This window comes from Caretta caretta, chromosome 7 (assembly GCF_965140235.1).
Source record: "Caretta caretta isolate rCarCar2 chromosome 7, rCarCar1.hap1, whole genome shotgun sequence".
Classification (NCBI taxonomy): Eukaryota; Metazoa; Chordata; order Testudines; family Cheloniidae; genus Caretta; species Caretta caretta.
In genome coordinates this window covers 122,540,348-122,560,068 of record NC_134212.1, presented here as the reverse complement: position 1 = coordinate 122,560,068, position 19,721 = coordinate 122,540,348, and the positions used below count along the sequence as shown (strand labels likewise).

General features: G+C 54.8%; 1 protein-coding gene across 2 annotated transcripts in view; it reads left to right on the top strand.

The window, feature by feature from the left end:
* The window catches only part of TRIM8 (tripartite motif containing 8), a 54,046-nt gene extending 41,840 nt beyond the window's left edge, over positions 1–12,206 (top strand). Inside the window, exons 2-6 of one of the 2 annotated variants that reach the window (XM_075131098.1) lie at positions 2,882–2,980; positions 4,708–4,941; positions 6,360–6,391; positions 8,022–8,137; positions 10,733–12,206. In XM_075131098.1, the coding sequence (XP_074987199.1) occupies positions 2,882–2,980; positions 4,708–4,941; positions 6,360–6,391; positions 8,022–8,137; positions 10,733–11,340 (1,089 nt within the window). In that variant the 3' untranslated portion in view covers positions 11,341–12,206. The remainder of the gene's footprint in view (positions 1–2,881; positions 2,981–4,707; positions 4,942–6,359; positions 6,392–8,021; positions 8,138–10,732) is intronic. The other variant, XM_048858161.2, reaches the window with a different exon arrangement.
* The last annotated feature ends 7,515 nt before the right edge of the window (positions 12,207–19,721 follow it).

Sequence of the window (19,721 nt, the reverse complement as noted above, 5' to 3'; positions counted from 1 at the left end):
GGGCCCACTCCTCTACTAGTGCTTGACTTATCCAAGTGTTAACGAGGCTGCAGGTGCCCCAGACCTTCAGAAAAACACCGAATCGAGGAGGCTCCAAATTCTTGCTTACAAAATAAGTTGAAGGCTTCAGCCTCTCCCTGCAATGCAACTAATCGTGGCAGCTCCATCCTCCGCCTCTCTCCCGCCCTCCCTCCCCCTGCTTAGACCAGGAATTAATTACTTGATTATAAATCCCCGAGTGCTGGTTTATATTAGCAATAATCCCCTCAAAATTGGTCTTAGCTGCCATTTCCCTCCGTGTCCCCGTTGCTGTGCCGTGTTTTCTCTTCCAACCGGTCAGTTTCCCAGCTGCCCCTCCCTTCTTCCTCGGTCAGGTTAGGAGTGCAGTGGCTTTTCCTGAAGGGATTAACGCAGGAAGAATTAAGGGCAAATGTCTGAGAATTCTTCTGCGTGTGTGTTACGGGCTGGGCGCCCCTGACGTAGCGCCTGGAGTTGCCCGGCGCTGATCCTGTACCAGTGGCTCATTGCTTGCCTTCTGGCCGGAATGCCGGGCCTCCGAGCCAAGCTGTTTAGCAGATGACTCATATGGTTGTAGCCATTTTTGGATTTCTGATTTATTCTGTCTTTTAGGGCGTGTGCGTGTGTGTCTCTTCCATCTGGCTGAGGCTGGAAAATACATGGTCCTCTTCCCAGAACAAGATTCCCCCGTTAGAAAATAGAAGCTGCTTGCGGGGCAGCTTTTAAAATGTTCTTTCCTCTCTCATCCCTAAATTCTCGAGGATGGGCCTTCTCTCCAAGGGCACTGCCGTCGGGGAGGAACCTGCCGGAGCTTCCTCTCTCGCCGGAGTAGCTGAAACCCAACACGAAAATGTACCAGCCCAGCCACGGATTCCACCTTGACAGCAATCAGCCTGGAAAACGTATCGTGATATTTCACTCCCCCAGCCAAAAAAACCTCCGTAGGATTTCACAAGCTTGGTTTAGCTGAATCTTTATTATCCAGAAAAAAACACGTGTATCAGAAATGAGGCCACCTTCTCCCATCTTTTGGGATGAAGGTCCCGCATCTGAAACGCTGTTTATCTGCTCTACCTTCCTATCACCCATCTTGTTGTGTCTTTCACTCTTTACAGCACAGAAACAATGTGAAGGAACCACAGGGGCACAGTTAGGTCCCAAATAACCATGTTTAGTAAATATACATGAACATGCGAGGCCAAGGGGCAGACACCCGGCTGTTCTGACTGGTTTCTGGCAGTGTCTACAGCATAGAACACAGTGAGCGCCTCTAGAGGGCTCACAAACTATTAAAAGGGATACTACCTTGTTCCAATACACTGCACATTTCACTCTGATCAGCGAGGCTATACTATAAATATTTCCTTCTATCATCACCTCTAAAATAATCGGGGGATATAGGGATTTGGACTGGAGATCAAGAGATCTGGCACTTGTTCCCAACTCTTCCACTGACTTGCTTTGTTACCTTGGACATCTCTCTTTGCCTTGGTTCCTTGTGTATCAAATGAGAGTAACCCTTCTTTTACATGGCACTTTGGGATCCTCCCATGTAGGGAAAGGTCTCTAGAAGTGTAACTGAGTAGTAGTAAGATCAGCATATATGTAACACGCTGTACCGGGAGTCATGAGTGGGGATTGAACTTACAAACTTCTGTACCTATGCATCGGCTTCTACCTCTAGAGCTAAAGGAGTAACTCAGTCAGCTGCTGGTGGTAGTAGGCTCTTATCCTTAGCAGCCACGAGAGAGGGCTACAACATGCTCAGCCAGCCTGTAAAATTTATCGCCAGTATTACTATTCCCTGGATTCTTTACTTGGTTGCTTAGACAAAAACCCTGTCCCTGGATAATGGGGAAGTGGGGCTACAAGGGACAGAAGGAGGAGAACGAATGAGGAGCAGACGAGATGCACTTTTTTCTTCATTTATCTTGTATAGGCTGTTACTCTTGGTAGCCGCTTCCGATTGTGTCAACTCTTCTTCGCAGCCAGACCTGGTGGTCCTATAAGAAGTGACTGTGGGAAAGGGGTCTTGTATGGGAGACCCCGGGAATACAGCACAGCTCTGTTTCTCCAAAGGCCTGGAAGGGACAGTGGATAAATATCTTTGCGTATTCAGTGGAGGCGGCTGTGAGTGCAGTCAGCAGCGCCTCCCTCAGTTTATAGAGGGGTGCTGTTTTCTCCAGGCCAGCCAGAGCCCCAGATCTGCTCCTGGGGGGTGCCAGAGCGTCTGTCCCGCCAAACTCAGTCTGTATCGGCTTGTTGGGTAATTGTGATGGTCATTATCCCTGTGACAGGGCTGTGCAATGTCACTTGTAGCGGGGAGCCGAAACGCAGGGTCTGAAACAGAAACGGGTCAGACCCCACAGTGGCCAGGCCCTCTGTGTGGAGAGGGCACGCTGACCTTTCAAACCCGACCCTCTGGACGGCTGTTCCAAGGTGGTTTCCAGGCACAAACAGGCTTTCAGTCTAGAGGAGTTTTCTTATCGGCTCACGAAAGCCACCAAGAAAGAACCAATATAAAGTCTCCCATGAGGGAGGAGGCGGGGATGTCTCTCTCGCTCTGCAAGACCCTCCCATGGTCGTTGCTACCCCCAAAAAGCCAGCTAGGCAGAGACTGGCACTACAGAGAGGCCGCGAATCAGGGACGGACACTGCCTGCTAGCTGGGGAGGGTTGCTTAGGATGGGACCTTGTAGATCAGAATTTCATACCCCTGAACGGTTGACCCGGTAGCTAGCACGCTACCTCCGCTGCCCCGTTGATGTTCTGTACCGCTGATCCCGTTTGCGTCTGTCTTCCCTCGCGTGCCCCTGCGGCTTGCCCCGGTGACTGACGGCCGCTTGCCGTCTGTTCTGTTGCAGAAGATGCTGATGAAGCAGCAGGACCGCCTGGAGGAGAGGGAGCAGGACATCGAGGAGCAGCTCTACAAGCTGGAGTCGGACAAGCGGCTGGTCGAGGTAGCTGGTGCTTTTCCCTCCCTCGTGGCCGCGCCCTTCAACCAAGGCAGGGTCTCTTGCGGCAGCAGGGCACGAGCCAGTCCTCCCGCACCAGGGGCTGCCCGGGCATCGCCCGCCGTCCTCGAGGAGGCTGCGGCTCCGCGGTGCCGGGCTTAGGGGGGACAGAGGTCCAGCCGGCGTGGAGTTAACTCTCTGCTCGGGGCCAGGGCAGTCAGCCCAAAGCTGCCATTGCTGTGAGGATCCAGAAGCGGCCCGATGCTGGTGGGAGGTCTCCCGGAGCTGCTGGCCATCTGGATTCATTAGGATCTTGGGGGAGGGAAGGGGAGTCAGTGCCCAGAATGGACCCCCAAGTGAAGCCAGGGCAAAGCGAAGATGTGGGGAAAAGGGGCTGATGTGGGGCTACCCTCTCAGGGGAGGAGGGGCGCCCTGCTCAGGCGCAGGGGGCTGGGTTTGTCTCTCTCTGCCTCATTACTCAGGTGCTAGCTAAGCAGCCCTGGTTGGGGAAGTGGGGGAAAGTCTCTTGGTACAAGAGCTTTTCATTGCTGGTCTATGCAGCCCCTCTGCCTGCCCCCAGCTCCCTCAGGATACAGGGGGTTTCACTGCTCTCCCCCAGGGCCATGGAAGAGGAAGGAGTGTGGGGGGGTGTTGGGTGGGTGGGGGAGGGAACCGTCTTAATGCACTCCAAGCCAAGTGGGATGCCAGCATCTCCTCGGAGCAGGGCATGGGACCCAGAGGTGCGAGACCCTTATATAGGGACGTCAGAGGGGAGTGCTGAAATCCACAGGAAAGGGGAGACTTCGGAGATCGAGGTTAATATTTTACATAGGGGAAAATCTGCTGGGTCCATCCCCCTCCTCTTTATGGCCCCACCACAAGGCAGGTCACCCCCCAGGGGGCCCAGGCAGAGCAGGGGGCGCGTAGAGCCTTTCAGCTCTAGCTCACCGGCTCCGGTGAAACTGACAGGGGGGTCTCAAGCCAGTGAGCGCGGCGGGATCTGGCCCCTACGTGGGCAGGCTCGGCTGAGGAACTAAGGGCTGAACGGGCCCTGGAGAAAGCTCCCCTCGCTGGTGGAGTTGGTTGCTCCGGGGCGGAGTTGAGCCCCCATAGATCCCAGGTGATCTGCTTGGATCTGGAGGGAATTCGCTATCCCAGCAGAGGCCTTGAGCCTCCACAGCCGCCCTGGGACCTCTGCGATTCCCAGGCTACTCGGCTGCACTGCCAGCGATGGTCCAGCTGGCAGGTGGCCCTGGAACTGCTCCGCCACCCATCACGGGCCTTCCCAGGCATGGCAGAGGCCTTGCACGGAGGCCTGCGGCTGCAGGTTGCGTTGGCTTCTGGATGGAGGGGAAGGCTGTTCTCCGGGTTGTTAGAAGCTAGGCCTGGGTGGGTGACACTAATTAATTAATCCATTGTGATCACTCAGCTCACCCTGCCAACCCCCCGAGCCAGAAATGGAACCCAGGCGTCCTGACCCACAGGGCCAAGCTGTTCCCTCCTGTAAATACCTCCACAGCCCTAAATATCTTGGTCCATGGGCTGAGGCAAAGCCGAAGGGCTGTCCCACCAGGAGACAGGCCGGGGGAGGGGTGGGGCAGGCCGGGGACGTCGGCAAAGCGCTAGCAGGCCCTGTCCCCGTTTCTCCCTCCGCGAGGGCGGCGGGCAGGGCTCTGCAGCGAGCGGGCATGGCGGGGTCTGACTTTGGGCGCTCTCCTCCCCGCCGGCCCCCCCAGGAGAAGGTGAGCCAGCTGAAGGACGAGGTGCGCCTGCAGTACGAGAAGATGCACCAGCTCCTGGACGAGGACCTGCGCAAGACCATGGAGATCCTGGAAAAGGCCCAGGCCAAGTTCTGCAATGAGAACGCGGCCCAGGTGCTGCACCTCAACGAGCGCATGCAGGAGGCCAAGAAGCTGCTCAGCTCCGTCCAGGTCATGTTCGACAAGACCGAGGACATCAACTTCATGAAGGTGCCAGGAGGGGCCCAGCTGGCCATGGGAAGGCAGAGGGGGAGCCCCTGGGATAACGAGGCTGGTGGCCGGATTCTAACAGTAGGGGAGGGATGGGGGACATCTTGGGACAGCAACTGCTTTGTCAGGGTCCCTGGCCTGACCATACACCCCCATCGTGACCCCAGAACAAAGAGACTCAGGTTTAGTGATGGGCTGGGAGCAGAGTAACCTCGTGATTCCCACACCCCTTCCCTGGGTCAGCTCTCCCCACGCCATCAATATCCCCATCTCCCAGCCTGGAAGAGTAGGTGGAGCACCTTAGGGGAGGGGGCTAGGGGGCTCCTGAGCAGGGGACAAGGCAGGATCTGCTGCTCCTAAGAGTCTAAATTTGGCCCCACTCTCCTGATGGCCGGAGTAGCTTTTCCAGCCCACATGCCTGTTTGGCTGTAAGCCAGCACGCTCCTCGGTCCTTGCTGTGGATTAGCTGGTTTCTCCTGGGATAGGCTGGCAGTGGTTGGCCCTGCCCCTGTCATGGCCCGTGGGGATAATCAGTCAGCCCGGGGAGGGAGAGGACAAAAGATGGGCCAGGAACAAAACCCAAGTCGCACAGCAGAGCTAGGGGTGGGGGTAGGCCCTGTGGATCATCGCTAAACAGAAAAGGGGGACCCTCAGGATCTCCCTCCCTTCTGAGCCTGGGTGGGTTTTAGGGCCTTCCACTTAAACCCTGATTGAGCTGGTGCACGAACCGGCTCGACCCCTCTGCCTCACCTCACTCCCCGGATGGATTCCGACTGATTAAGGGGCCCTTCCTGGCCTTGAAGCTGGGGTGGGGGAGCAGCTGGGCCAGTGTCTCCCCTCTCCTCACCCTCCTCTGGTGGTAATCTCCTGCTCACAGGCCCCAGACAGCTCTGCTCCTCCTTTAAGGCGGATGATCAACACCTGAGCTCCTCATGAGCCTGCAGCCTGTGCTGGCTTCCCTCGTAAGGAGGCTTTAAAGGAAGCCGGGAAAATCTCTGACCAAATCCAGCAGATGAGCAGGCATTTACACCCTGATAGAGGGGAGCGCTGGAGCCAGTGGGAAGGGCCAGGGCCCCAGATCCCTTCCCAGAGGTGAATCCGAAGGCTGCTGTTTTGGGGAGTGGCAGTGAAGCTAGCTGGGGGTGGGCACGACGGGGCAGTGCTGCGTTAGTCGTTCATCCCTGGTGATCCTCCTCCTGAAGTGTAACACCACTGCCAGGTGACTGTGTCCCGTCCCAGCTCCTGGCGGGTGACTTACCGCATCTCACGCCCCCTGCGGCAATTTGGCATCATCTCTGCTCAGGAGAGAGCCAGGCCTGGAGTGTGGGGGGGGCTGCAGGTCCTGGGAGAGGTGCATCGGGACACAGCTGAGACGATACACAGCAGTCACTGACCAGGGTTTCTCCTTTCCCTTGTAGAATACCAAGTCCGTGAAAATCTTAATGGACAGGTAAGAAGCCAGTCTCCCCGGATGAAGGATGTGGATAAATTGGAGAGAGTCCAGCGAAGGGCAACAAAAATGATTAGGGGTCTGGAACACATGAGTTATGAGGAGAGGCTGAGGGAGCTGGGATTGTTTAGTCTGCAGAAGAGAAGAATGAGGGGGGATTTGAGGGGGGTAGCTGCTTTCAACTACCTGAAAGGGGGTTCTAAAAAGGATGGATCTAGACTATTCTCAGTGGTGGAAGAGGACAGGACAAGGAGTAATGGTCTCAAGTTGCAGTGGGGGAGGTTTAGGTTGGATATTAGGAAAAACTTTTTCACTAGGAGGGTGGTGAAACACTGGAATGCGTTGCCTAGGGAGGTGGTGGAATCTCCTTCCTTAGAAGTTTTTAAGGTCAGGCTTGACAAAGCCCTGGCTGGGATGATTTAATTGGGTATGGGTCCTGCTTTTGAGCAGGGGGTTGGACTAGATGACCTTCTGGGGTCCCTTCCAACCCTGATATTCTATGATTCCTGGCAACTCATGTTCTCAAGCAAGGGTGGGATCGGAGGCTCTGTCGGCTGTGTTGCAGGGCTACAGAGTGTGGCTTAGACACAGGGCTAGGCGTCGCCCGACCTTGGTTCTAGCCCCATCTCTGCCACACACTCACTGAGTGACGTTGGGCAAGTCACTTTCCGGCCTTGTGCCTCAGTTTTCCCCATCTGCAAAATGGAGCTAAGAATTTACCCCACAGGGGTTTGGGAGGTTTGAGTCATTGTCATGTGTAGAGTGCTCTGAGATCTTCTAGAGCTCCTAGAAGGAGAAAGCGTGGTGGTGGTGGTTGTATGATCCGGAGCCATTATCTGGGGTGGGAGGAAGGTGGGGAGAAAAGTCACACGCTCTCCCAGAAGAGCAAGCCTTCATGAGAAGGGACTGAGTGCCACCACTGTTAGGTCAGTGGATCCATCCCTGGGCCTAGCTACCAGCACTGCTAGGACTTGCGGTCTCCACCCCTGCAGTGTGTGCCTCTTGGTCTCTCCAGCATGGTCCTCGCCTACTTGCTGGCCGCAGAGACGCACGCAGGGCACCCCGAGGAAGAACATGCCCTTCCTAGGACCCGAACGGATGCATTTGCCTCCCACCGAATGGGAGCTCCGAGGAGAGCCACAGACTGATTTGGGAGGAGAGATTAAAAGAGCTGGGAGTAGGGGGGCCGTGATCACAGGGCATAAGACCCCCAGAAGGGAGGGGTGCCATGTCGGTTGGTACCCTGGGATGTAACTGGGGCTAACGGGCTGAACGGAAAGGAAACGCAGGCTGGATATCAGGAGCGGCTTCCTGCCTGTGTCCTGTCAGGCTACGGGGGCATCTCCTAATGGAAATAGCGCTTGCGGGGGATGCGGGAGTCGCACCATGGGGGCCTTTTAAAACTAGGCTGGCCAAAGCCCCAGGAGAGGGACTGGCTGATGTAAAGGCCTTTCTGTCCCTGGCTGAAGCGGAGCTAATTACAGATGAGGCTGCCCGGCAGATGTTTGGCAGCTGTCAGCCGCTGGGAAAGGCCTGGGGAGAGATGAGAGCCGGGCAGAGCATGGGGGGTGAGGAGGGGAAGCTTGACGCTTTTAATGAGTCCTTTCGCTCTCCTTGCGGGTTGGTAAAGGACTCAGAACTGCACGGGCGGCAGCCTGCCACCTCCCAAGATCGGCCACCTCAACTCCAAGCTCTTCCTGAACGAGATTGCCAAGAAGGAGAAGCAGCTGAGGAAGCTGCTGGAAGGTGAGACATCCCTCTGATCCATGAGCCTTGTCGTGTGGCACCGAGATCCGGGGAAAGAGGCAGCCGGATCTCCCCCCCCTCCCCTCCCCCCCCGTGTCATTGCTCTGAGGTCAGCAGGGTTAGCCCAGGGCTGGAGTCGATCCACTCTTTGCAGCGTGGTGCTGGCAAACCATCGCTCGGCATTTCCAGGGTTACTGAAGGAAACAGGGCAGCTCTCCAGGCTAAAAATGTGCCAGGGATTGAATGCGCCCATGCTTGTGCGTTAATTGCATGAAGGTTTAAATCAGCCCAGAGCCCCTTTGTGACCTCTGACCTCTGTGTCGCTGCAGGAAAGCCACAGGAACTCCAGGGGCTCAGGATTGATGCCTGCATGAGCATGGTCAGGGTCCGGCCCTTTGTGCGGGAAGGGGGTTTACATGCAGGAAACAGCCCTCTGTATTTTGTGTGTGTCTGCAAGGACGGCAGACCCATCAGGAAACATTCTCTGCCGCTCTGCTGCCCTTCCCTGGGTCTGCTGCAGCCACCAGGCGACGAGCGGAACTAGCTCCCAGCACAGGTTGTCCTGTGACTATGATCTGGATCACCGGGATGAGCGAGTTCTGGTTTTAGGGATCCCTGGGCCCTTTTCCCAGGACAGGTGATGGTGCCGGTGCTCTGGCCCGCTTGGATAACTGCATTGTACCTCCCTACATGCCATTTCCATTGGTGATGGCGTCGTTTGTTGTGTATATACAGTGCCATGGGCGCATCTGGGGCTTCACCCGGCCCAAGGATCTTCCAGGCTAACGTAGAGTTAACCCAGCAAGGAGGACAATGAACAGGGTCTGGCGGGAGGGCATGTGGGAGGATGGAGGATCGGGCAGTGATGATGAAATGGTGTGCCCAGCTGCTGGCTGTACCAGTTTCCCCGGGTGCTCCCTGACGGCCGAGCAGATTTAGACATCAAAAAAGGCAGCACAACTCAGTGCCAGGTGCCCATGTGCAACTGCTGTGCATTTCAGGATTGCTTTCTGCAAACATTCGTGCCAGTAAAATGCAGTGTCTCTTGAAGGCTGCTTGGCAGCCAATACAAAAGGGGACTGGAGTGAATTCTTTTAAATAGATGCTGGTCTTTTTAATTACTATCCCAGCTCTCCCAAAATAGTGACAGAAAACGGCTATGCAGGCAGGGGACTTTCCCACCCTGTTCCAATCACAGAACACATACAGGATCTGGGCCAAATTTGCCTCTGTCTATCCCTGGTTCCCATCACCATGGTATCTGGGCACCTTCCTGCCATTTGCCTTTAGCATTAACTTAAATAACAACAAAAGAAACCTCAACTGGCTGTCCTTAAAAGTTCGTCCCTGCAGGACCCCTTTATCCCTGCCCAGAGTTCCCTATGTCTCTTTTCATACCCCTAGGTTGGAGCTGATAGGGGCCGCCTGGTCTGGCTGCCAGCGTGAGTCCGCAGACATAACTCTGCCTCTCTGTTAGCAAGAGGCCTGCAGGTCTGCGCGGGCTCCTAGAACTGGATGCCCTGTTACAAGGCAGAAATCTGAGTCCTATTCTTCTCCTGTAAATGGCTCTGGAATCAGTGGTGTTACTCTGGATTTCTGCTATTGCACCCCTTTAGTTAAAGAGGAGGCAGAAGTCCTCTCTAATGGATGTAGATGGGATTCTGTATTGAGGCTGCTGGACACAGCATGGGAGCTGCAAACCCCATGGCTCCCTCTAGTTCCCAGGGTAATTAACAGCGCGTGATGACTAGTATCGCCCCCAGGCAGGGTCTCCTGAACTCGTGGCCTGGGGCTGCACTACTAATGCAGAGCGTTCCTAGCCAGCAGTTGCTCGGCAAGGAGATGAGGTCATGTTTGGCTGGTGTACAGAGCCCTGCATTTCCAAGAGACCCAGCCGGGGTTCACCTTGTACGCTGGCTGACATCAATGCAGCTTCTGGGCTGGGAACAGGCTTCGGGAGGGCTGGAACTGGACCATGGCCCTGTAATTGCAGCTTTGATTGCGGCTCTGAAACCAGCTTCCAGCCCCTCCTTCCCGCCTCCTTCCATGTGGGCAGTCGCCTCGGTGCACGGGGCAAATTCCATCTCTTCAGATGGTTGCCGAGGGCGCGGGTTCCAGCTCCCTCCCTCGGGAGGAGTGTGGTGATTTGGGGGGCTGGTTCCAGGGGCCCGCCCTCTCTGGAACATGGCAGCGACGCCTCGGGCAGGGCTGGAGTCTCCAGGGAGAAGGGAATACTGGGAGAGCGGGGTGGAACTGACGCCGACCTTTAGCTGTCCCCAGTGGGGTGCTCCGCCCCGAGACCCTGCCCCCACTCCGCCCCTTTCCCCACAGCTACAGCCCCTCCCCACCTCCTGCCACCCCCACTTGTCCCCCTCCTCCTCAGTGCCTCCCGCCTGCCACTGAACAGCTGATTGGCGGTGGGCGGGAGGTGCTGTGGGGGAGGGGGAGGAGCTGCTCGGCGGGTGGCTCCAGCCAGGGAGTAGGCGCCTATGGTCTTGTTGTTTCTCTGAGCCATTGTTCGTTTTCCCCTCCGGCTCCTGAATTCCAGCGGTGGCTTCTGATTGGGCCGTTTGTCTTTTCTCTCTCCCCATCCAGGTCCATTCAGCACCCCGGTCCCATTCCTACAGAGCATCCCCATGTACCCGTGCAGCGTCAGCAACTCCGGAGCGGAGAAACGCAAGCACTCCGCAGCCTTCCCCGAAGGCAGCTTTCTCGAGCCATCGTCTGGGACTGTGGCAAGCCAGTATATGAGCCAGGGGGCTTCTGCTGGCGAGGGCCAGTCCGCACAACCCATGGTGCCTTGTAGCTCCACGCAGCACATTGTTGGACTGCCCAGTGGCCCGCAGCCAGTCCACTCTGGTTCGGTCTTCAACCCGTCTCACTATCCCAATAGCACGTCCTCTCAGCAGTCTGTGCTATCCCAGTACGGCGGGCGCAAGATCCTGGTCTGTTCAGTGGATAACTGTTACTGTTCCTCGGTGTCCAATCACAGCGGGCACCAGCCGTACCCCAGGTCGGGTCACTTCCCCTGGACAGTCTCTTCACAGGAGTACTCCCACCCGCTCCCCCCTGCTCCGGCTGTACCTCAGTCACTTCCCGGACTTGCCGTGAGGGAATGGATTGACGCATCCCAGCAGCACGGGCGCCAGGATTTCTATAGAGTCTACGGCCAACCTTCCACCAAACACTACGTCACCAGTTAACCATCAGACTCCCCACAGAGTGTTGTTAATTACACATTCGGAGATAAAAATCCAGTTTTCTTGCTTTTCTTTTTAAATCGCACCCAGTTTTCTTCCTTCCCACCTCTTTGGAATGTGGGAGGCTCTTTTCTCTCATCTCGCTTTTTTCTTTTTTAATATTGGTTTTTAATTTAATTTTTCAAAATTCCTCCCCTTCCTGGAAAAAGATGAGGAAGAAATGAATGAGGTTTTTCAATCAGACATCTGGTTTCGAATTTCACACGTACTTGCTACTTTCTGGTTTGGAAAACTTAGAGGGACGGTGGCTCCTTTTCTGTTTCAGTGTCTGTGGGTTCTTTTTGGTTTGGTTAATTTTTATTTTTTCCTTCCCTTTAAAAAAAAAAAAATTATATCATTGATTCAGTAAGAAACGATACTTGTAGATTTTTGGGTTTGTTTTTTTTAAAAACAAGGCTTATCTTTTGTGTGTGTGTGTGTGTGTGTGTGTGTGTGTGTGTGTGTGTGGAAAGGCCACTTACCATGCATCCTGGCATTTTTTTTTTCCCCTTCTTTCGGAGATTTGTAAATACACAATGGCAGGAGATTTAATGCACAAACAAACAGACAAACAAAAAAAGGGAAAAGAAACTTTAAAAAAAAAAAAGAAAAGAATAAATAAAAAAAAAATTCTGTTTTAGTTTCCGGGGGGGAAGCGTCGCCAAGTTGCACACGCCCCTTCCTGTGTATCGCTGATGCAACTTCCTGTAACAAGCACTTTGTATAAAAAAAAAAAGTGGACTTCCTGCTATAAGGCACAGGTATTTATTCTGTAACCAATTTTAGAACACAAAAAAAATATTCAAATAAATGTGATCACTTAGTGCAAATGCCTCGCTCTGCTGCCCCTTCTGCCTCCCCCGCGCCCCCCCCCCAGGGAACAGGGGCCCGTTTCTGCTCCAAAAGAAGGCTGTGACCTCATTTTAGAAATAGGCTATTCTCCGGTTTGGTGGGTTTGTCTCTCTAATTCAGGTGTTGGAAACGATCCGATGAGCAGCGCCTGGGTTGGGGGAACACCGCAAATGTTGGTCAAACGCATGCAGGCTTTGGGCCGCTCACGCGGAGGTAAATCTGGAGAAGCCCTTTTAAAATCAAGGGGCCCGATTCTGCGGCGCTCAGTGCCTTGGATCGTTGCGGTTGGCCTGCTTCTCCGTTGCCTTGCATGGTTTACCTGATTCTCCTCCTATCTTACTCCAGTTTTTCTGTGGTGTAAATCCATTGACTGGAGCGGAGTCACTCCTCATTTGCGCTGGAGAGAGGCGATTCAGCCCCCTTGTGTCGGCCTTTTGCTCCTAATTCAGCAGAACACTTGAACGTGTGCTTAAGTCCTGTTGATTTGACTTCATCTGGGTGCTGAATGGGTGGGTGCCTTCCCTTGTTCTGATCTGGTAGGTTTCACATTCACTTTGGGAGGAGTACGTGAGTACACCTGGCACAGCAATGAAGGCAGCCCTTTGACTTCAGTGGGGCTACACCTGGTCATAAGGGCTACTCCAGGTAATAAGTGCATGCAGAACTGGGCCCGCATCCTGGTTCTACCCAGTGACTTAAAGTGTAATTACTCCTGATTCTCGCTGACAGAGCGTGAGATCCGAATCAGACCCATTGTTTTGTCAATATAAATCAGTCCCCCGGAGCTCTGTGTCAGAGCTGTAAGTGTGGATGCTACGTTCTAAAAAGCTGTGACCAAGCAAGGTTTATTGGGGGATGTGGACAGGACAGAGATTGCTGTCCCCATGGACTAGAGTGAAATCTTGCTGACTACGGTGTAAGGATCTGCCTGCCTTTATCAAGTAGCAGTGAACCCAGTATGGATACAGTTCAGAGCTGCCCTGGCACATCCGGAGCTGGATTGCACACCCGGTTGTGGCCAACTAATCGGCCAACAGCTGGTCTGGACCAAGAGATTTAGGTCCCATGGATGAGTGGGCGTTTCATGTCTCCGCTTTTTATAGCGTAGCTCGTACTGAGACCAGCTGACCTGGAAGCTGTGGGGGCAGATCAGAGGGAGCCGTTCAGACAAGCTCTAATTCTAGTTGACTTCCACAAACCACCGAACTCCCCCTTTTTGCTGCAGAAGCAAGTTGGGAGGCGCAGCCTGTGAAATCCAGCTCGGCTCTGAGCTGGTGACTGCGGGTTCAGCGCTGTTGACTTCGCTCCTGACTTACATGGGCATTAGTGGTGTCTGGCCTGGCCTGGCCCTGTCGGGACACCAGACTCCTTCCTGGAGGAACATTTTCGTTGAGCTCGGCTGATGTTTTGGCTTCAGATACCGGCGCGTGGGAAGGAGGCTGTGAGGTCCAGGAACATTTGTGGTTCCTGAACTGGTGACGCTTCCCATGTGCCCTCCCCTGTAGCCGGTGGAGGGCTGCATGCTGGAGAGAACAGGCAGGCGTGGTCTAGGCTAGCACTGCGGAACCCAGGGTCTGGGCATTGGCTGCTCTGGCCCAAACAGAATCAGAATCAACGCCTGGCTCTGTTTGGCCCTGGAGTTCCCATTTGGGCCCTTCTTTGATCCATCCTGCCTGTGTGTGGCTATCAATCCGTGCCGTCTCCCAGCTGGTCACAAACGGTATCGGGACAGGAACTGCGGCTGCAGTCTTTTTTCCCCGACCTGCCGTGTGCAAATGTGATGCACTGCTGCTTCTCCCCACGGGCTACTGATGGGCGCATGGGGTGCAGAAAGACCCTCAAGCAGGGGCTGCTTAAGCTTGAGTGTACCAACGGAGGAGGGGGCCAGGGCAAGACGTTGTACAAAGGGATCAGATCCCCCTGGGGCTTGTGTTCTCTTTCCTGTTGCATTTGAACATGTAGACATGGAATAAAGGTATTTTCTGTCCCCCCTCATTCAGTGTGTCCCCTCCTCTGGCTCCTTTCTCCTCTTCCTCCGGTTCCCAAGAGACCAAGGTTCGCAGGCTGGCGTGGCGTAGTGGAGGACTGGTGCTCACAGAGAGCTGTGGCCTGCTCCCATGATCCTACAGAATTACGTCTATTACATCAGCAGCTAGAGGGCCCCTGGCAAGACCAGGCCTGGTTGTGCTAGGCACTGTATAAAAACCTAATGAGAATTAGCCCTTGCCCGGAAGAGTTGATAACCCAAATACACAAGGCAGAGGGAGGGAGGGTGGGTGGAAAGAGAACCGATTTGCCCAAGGGCACCGGCAGAGCCAGGGATGGAACCCAGGTCTCCTGAGTCCTAGCCCATTGCCTTATCCACTGGCCCCAATGGCTGAACTCTCAGTGTCTGTCTCCGCTGCAATAAAGGACCCGGGGGCTGGGTCTCGGAGCCTGGGATCCAGCCGAGTCAGTTGACCCAGGCTCTGAGACCCAGTGCCGTGGCGGGGTTATGGCAGTGTAGACGTACCCTCGTTGGCTTTGACGAGAGACCGATCGTGCTCCCTCTGCCGTCTCCCGGGATGTACCAGCAGGCCGCCGCGGAGTTCCCCTCTCCACAGAGCAGGGTTTGTCAACCAAAGTAGTTCCTCTCTCTCACGCAGTGCGAAGTGCTGGGGTTGCTCATTTGGGCCCCGATCCAGGCAAACCCTTACACACAGGCTAGGTGCTGTGCAAATGGAACAAAGCGGCCATCTCTGCCCCCAAAGAGGTCCCAGGGGAAGGGCTTTGCTCAACAGGGAATACAGCGAAGCAGGCGCTTAAGGGCTTGGCTGAATCAGCTACAGAGTCTCCAGTCCTCCTCGCTTTACTCAGGTCAGCATATCTGTTTACACCGGAGGTGCAAGCGGGATGGCGGCACTGAAAGAGAAGCCTTTACTTTCCCCCACCACGGTGTTCCCATGAGAGGGAGCTGCTGTACTGGGAAGAGGGAGGGGAGGACACATCAATTGCTGTTTCATTCAGAGCAGGTTGGAGCAGGAATTAGTCCTATGGTACAGGGAAGGCTCCTTGTTGCTGTTTGAAGTCAGCTGGGAGTTGAGCTTCTGGCTTTGATGGCAGCAGGGCCTAGCCCTAGATTTCCCCCCTCCTCCCCCATTATGTCATTGCTTTGTCCTCCCCCACCTTCCTTTCCTCCAACATCTGTCCCTCGTGTGCTGAGCGCGTCTCCGCTCTGGGCTGACGCCCGTCCAATGGCACTTTCACATGGACCAGAAGGCTCCCGGCTGCAGGCAGTTTGCCTCTGGCAGCTGCAAAGTGTTTGTCATGCAACCTGCTCCATAGGGCTGGTGTCCTCCGCAAGCGTTTATTGCCAGCCTGTGGGTTAGGGACGCGTAATGATACCTCTTGGAAGCCTCACCAGCCAGGCTGAACAGGGCATGGAAGGAGCAGCCTCGCAGCCGTCACTAACCGAATAGCTAATGCCAGGAAACTCAAATGAGCGTTTGTATTGCAGTGCATTGCCCAGTGTGTCTGGGCTCTGCTGCCCTCTGCTGGCTGCAATCAGCACTGCTGAGCTCTGTGTCATAGACCCTGTACTGAAAACAGCTCATGGGAGTTCTCTTTTAGCACAACCTGTACAGTCCTGTGCTTCTGGAGGAGAGATTTTTCCCTGACATTCTTGGTGATCGTGGGGTACAGCACAGAGAACCTCAGGACGTTCTAAGCCACTGTGGAGTTGCTACAGGCGCATTCTTCTCATTTTACAATTGAAGAAACTGAGGCACGGAAACTGTGACTTGCCCTGGCCTTTGACTCCCTAGGTGACCTCAGCCAAGGAACTTCACCTCTCTGCCTCAGTTTCTCTTTTGATAAAATATCTGTTTTTTTCCCCTCTCTCTCTTTTTTGCAGCAGGTCATAAGTTTCCATGTGTTTCTTTAGAGTCAGTATGCAGAAAACTATAGAGAGGTGGGGGGGTTTTCAGGGCGGGGGGGGGGTGGTTGCTCTGTGACGGTTCTATACAAAGGTGACCTCAGGCATCCAGGAGGGACAATAGTCTAGAGGTCTGTCTTGCAGAGAGTCATTTTTTGAAATGGGAAAAGGAGCAGCAGGAAACCCTGCTAACAGGTTAAATAGACACAGCCAATTAAAAATGATATTGTCCATCACTCCTTCCCTTCACTAACAATGACACTGGTGAGTGTCAAAATCGAATCCCGGCAGCACTGCTGTTTACGTTCCCTTTTGCACTTGGACCGCGGGTCTGTCTCCCTTGAATACCCCTGAGTCCTGTTGTGTCGCGTGTTCATTAACATGATTGAATATGCTAGTGTACAAACAAGCTCCAAGAGTGGGAAGTTGAAGCTAGATCAATTCAAACTGGAAATAAGGTGTCAGACGAGATGGTTATAATGGACCCTTCTGGCCTTTAAAATCTATGAACCAAACATTTCTGCCCCGCTGTGAGGACAGCCTGGGGTTAAGCATGTCTAGTAACAAAGGGTTGTGTCCTGTCTACACTAGAATGTATTGACATGCCAATGTGTGTTAATACACAGCTAAAAAGTGACATGTAGCCAGACCTAGCCTAGGCAAGTCAGTTTAGTATTAGATTTTTGTACAATTTCTTTCTTTCAAAAAGATCTAAAATCTGTATTTTTATGCCAGGCAATGTTTCAATAGAGATGGTTTCTTTACCCTTCTGCCTAGCAAGCTGGGTAAGATGGTCCCACTTTGGTTCTCTTTGCACTGCACGAGCAATCATATTTTGGTAACTACGTGTGACCAGCTCATCTGCCCTGATTACCACACCTGCTTTTGCCACCAGCCATGCTGCCTAACTGGGTTTCTACTGGCACAGTCTGGGAACAGTTGGGCAGCTCTCCCATACTGCAAGGCACAGAATGCCATGGGGGCGTGCATTGCCGCATGGGGCAATGCCCTCGGGGACACCTTAGCTCACAGAGAGCTGGGTGGAAGGACACCTGGCCTCCCTGTCAGAGACAGGTGGTTGGGGGTCACCTCTGTACAGCGGAATGAGGGCTGGAGCCAGACTCCAGGAAGACCATCATGTGGCAGTCTTGGGCACAGCCAGCTGCTGGTTCGTATTAGCCCTGGTGAGAAGCCAAGCGTGGCTAGAGCCACCCATGTCTCCCATGGGATCACAGACCTGGTGAAAAGCTGGAGTGGTGGGAAGAAGCGGAAATCAAAACTGGGTGTGAGGCTGATCTGGGGGCATTCTCCACATCAGCCGTCTTCGAGGCACCTGTCCGGGCTACATAGGGACTGACTTACGCGTTCGTCTGACCGGCTCCCACTACCCCAATTCAGTGCGTCTATGCGACCGTATTTATCCCCTCACAACAGGGTGCCCGCAGCCTCCTCTGCCCTCAGCCATGGTCGTGTCAGTACTCTCCCGTCCCATCCGGCGGCCGCTGCTGGGGGCAGTGAGGTTACAGGTGCCTCTCACCCGCCGCGACGCTTTCAGGGCCATCCTCCGCTTCTGGGAGGAAAGGCTTAGCCGATCACACAGCTACGCCTGGAAAGGACAGAAACAGCGGGACAGAAGCTGGTTAGTGATTTAAGCCTGGTCTGAAGTGACACTGTCATGGCTTGTCGGGGTGGGTGGTGATAAAACCACTCCCCTGACCCACAGGCCCTAGCCTCTAATTTTCCCCGGGGGTGCTCAACCACCCGGTCAGCCCCAGGCTCTGCCCCCACTCCACCCCTTCCCCCGAGCCCCCTTGCCTCTTCCCGCCCCCACTCCACCCCTGCCCGCCTCTTCCCTGCCGCTTTCCGCCCCCCCACGAGTGCACACCATTCCTGCTCCTCCCCCTCCCTCCCAGCGCCTCCAGCTCACTGCGAAACAGCTGTTCTGCAGCGTGCAGGAGGCACTGGGAGGGAGGGGGAGGAGTTGATCAGCAGGGGCCGCCAGCGGACGGGAGGCACTGGGGGAGAGGGAGGAGCTGGCTGCCGGTGGGTGCTAAGCACCCGCTAATTTTTCTCCGTGGGTGCTCCAGCCACGGCGTCGGTGCCTATGCCCTGACTCCCATAGCTATCACACCCCAGTGCGGCCACGGCTGTGCAGCCAGAAGAGGGCTTCGGTGGGCAGAGCTAAGGTTGGTTGGGGAGTTGGTGCTTGGGTGGGAGTTGGAGCAGAAAACGTCCTCTGTCGGCGTACGCTGCGCTGACGCTAGGGGCCTCGGAGGGCAGAGGTTCCATGGCGTAATCATCGCCCCAGTGACCTCATCTGCAGCAGGAATGAAGCAAACCTGGTGTGGTAGGATGTGACTCACGTGTGGGGTTGGCCATGCTATATCCTGCCTATGCGCTCAGAGTAATCTGCCTTGGGGCTAGGACGGAGGCTGACGGGGCCTTCCTTCCTGCCTTGCCCCCTCCCTTCCCAGCAAGCGGCCTGGCATCTCTGACCACGCAGCTAGGCCCACGCAGCTCCAAGCTGCCTTGAAGCCCGACACCATCATACTGCTCCTATGCAGTCAGGCTCTTGGGGCCAGAAGGAGAGGCCACAACAGCGGCTTGCAATGAACACTTCCCCCCCCCCCCCACTCCATCTCCCTCCCCTCCCCCCAAGAATAGAATTCACTACATGTCAGACCAGGCACCACACAGGGTATTTTACCACAGGGGTTGAAGCCCAGATAGGCTGAGGTCTGTTTTAAAATGGAAACTCTGTCAGTCCCTTTGCAGATCGATGCACTTTGGCTTGTACTGGCTTCCCTCAGAGAATCCGACAGCCCATTACGCAGCAGCCAGAGAGAGGATTTTTTTTAAGCCTGTTCTGTTGTTATTAACACATGTATCTAGCACAGAAACGGATCATTGCTTTGCAGTCTACATATAGGGAGATCGCTCATCCACGGCTGAAATGGAACTATTTCTGGGGTGGCTATAAATATGGCCAGTTATTAACACCATGTTGATGGAGCACAGAAGAATCCCATTGCTTTCAGCCCCGAGCCCACTTCTGCTCTCATTCATACTGGTGTAAATCAGGAACAACTCCATTCAGGGCAAGGGAGCTGCTGGCGTGAATCGGATCAGAATCTGGCCCTTTGTGTCCAGTGATCACCATGGAAATGCAGCTAATTCTGGAGTGGAATGGGACAGTCATTCCTGCACTCCAGCCCTTCCTCTCTCTTCTACCCGTCGCTGGCTCTAAGAGCTGTTTCAATCCCCAAGGTTGCTGCTGCTCCTGAGGCTTAAGTCCTCTGCGTCACTGTTGCAAGGTTATTGTGCTGCATTATCATCACTGCGTGCTGTGGAATGAGCCAGCCTCACCTGCTAAGCATGGCCCGTGAGCTGGCTCCGTCAGCAGTTCTGATGCGCTGCCTCCCGGCTGCTAGCCTTCCTCCCCAGCCCCCACGGCCTTTTCCATCTCAGGCGGAGCCAAGGGCCCAGATGAGCACAGCTGAGGGGAGGAAAGACAAGCTGCTCGGAAATCTAGGCGGAGCTATTGCATTGATAGAAAATGCAAAAAGCCCATGCTCTAGCT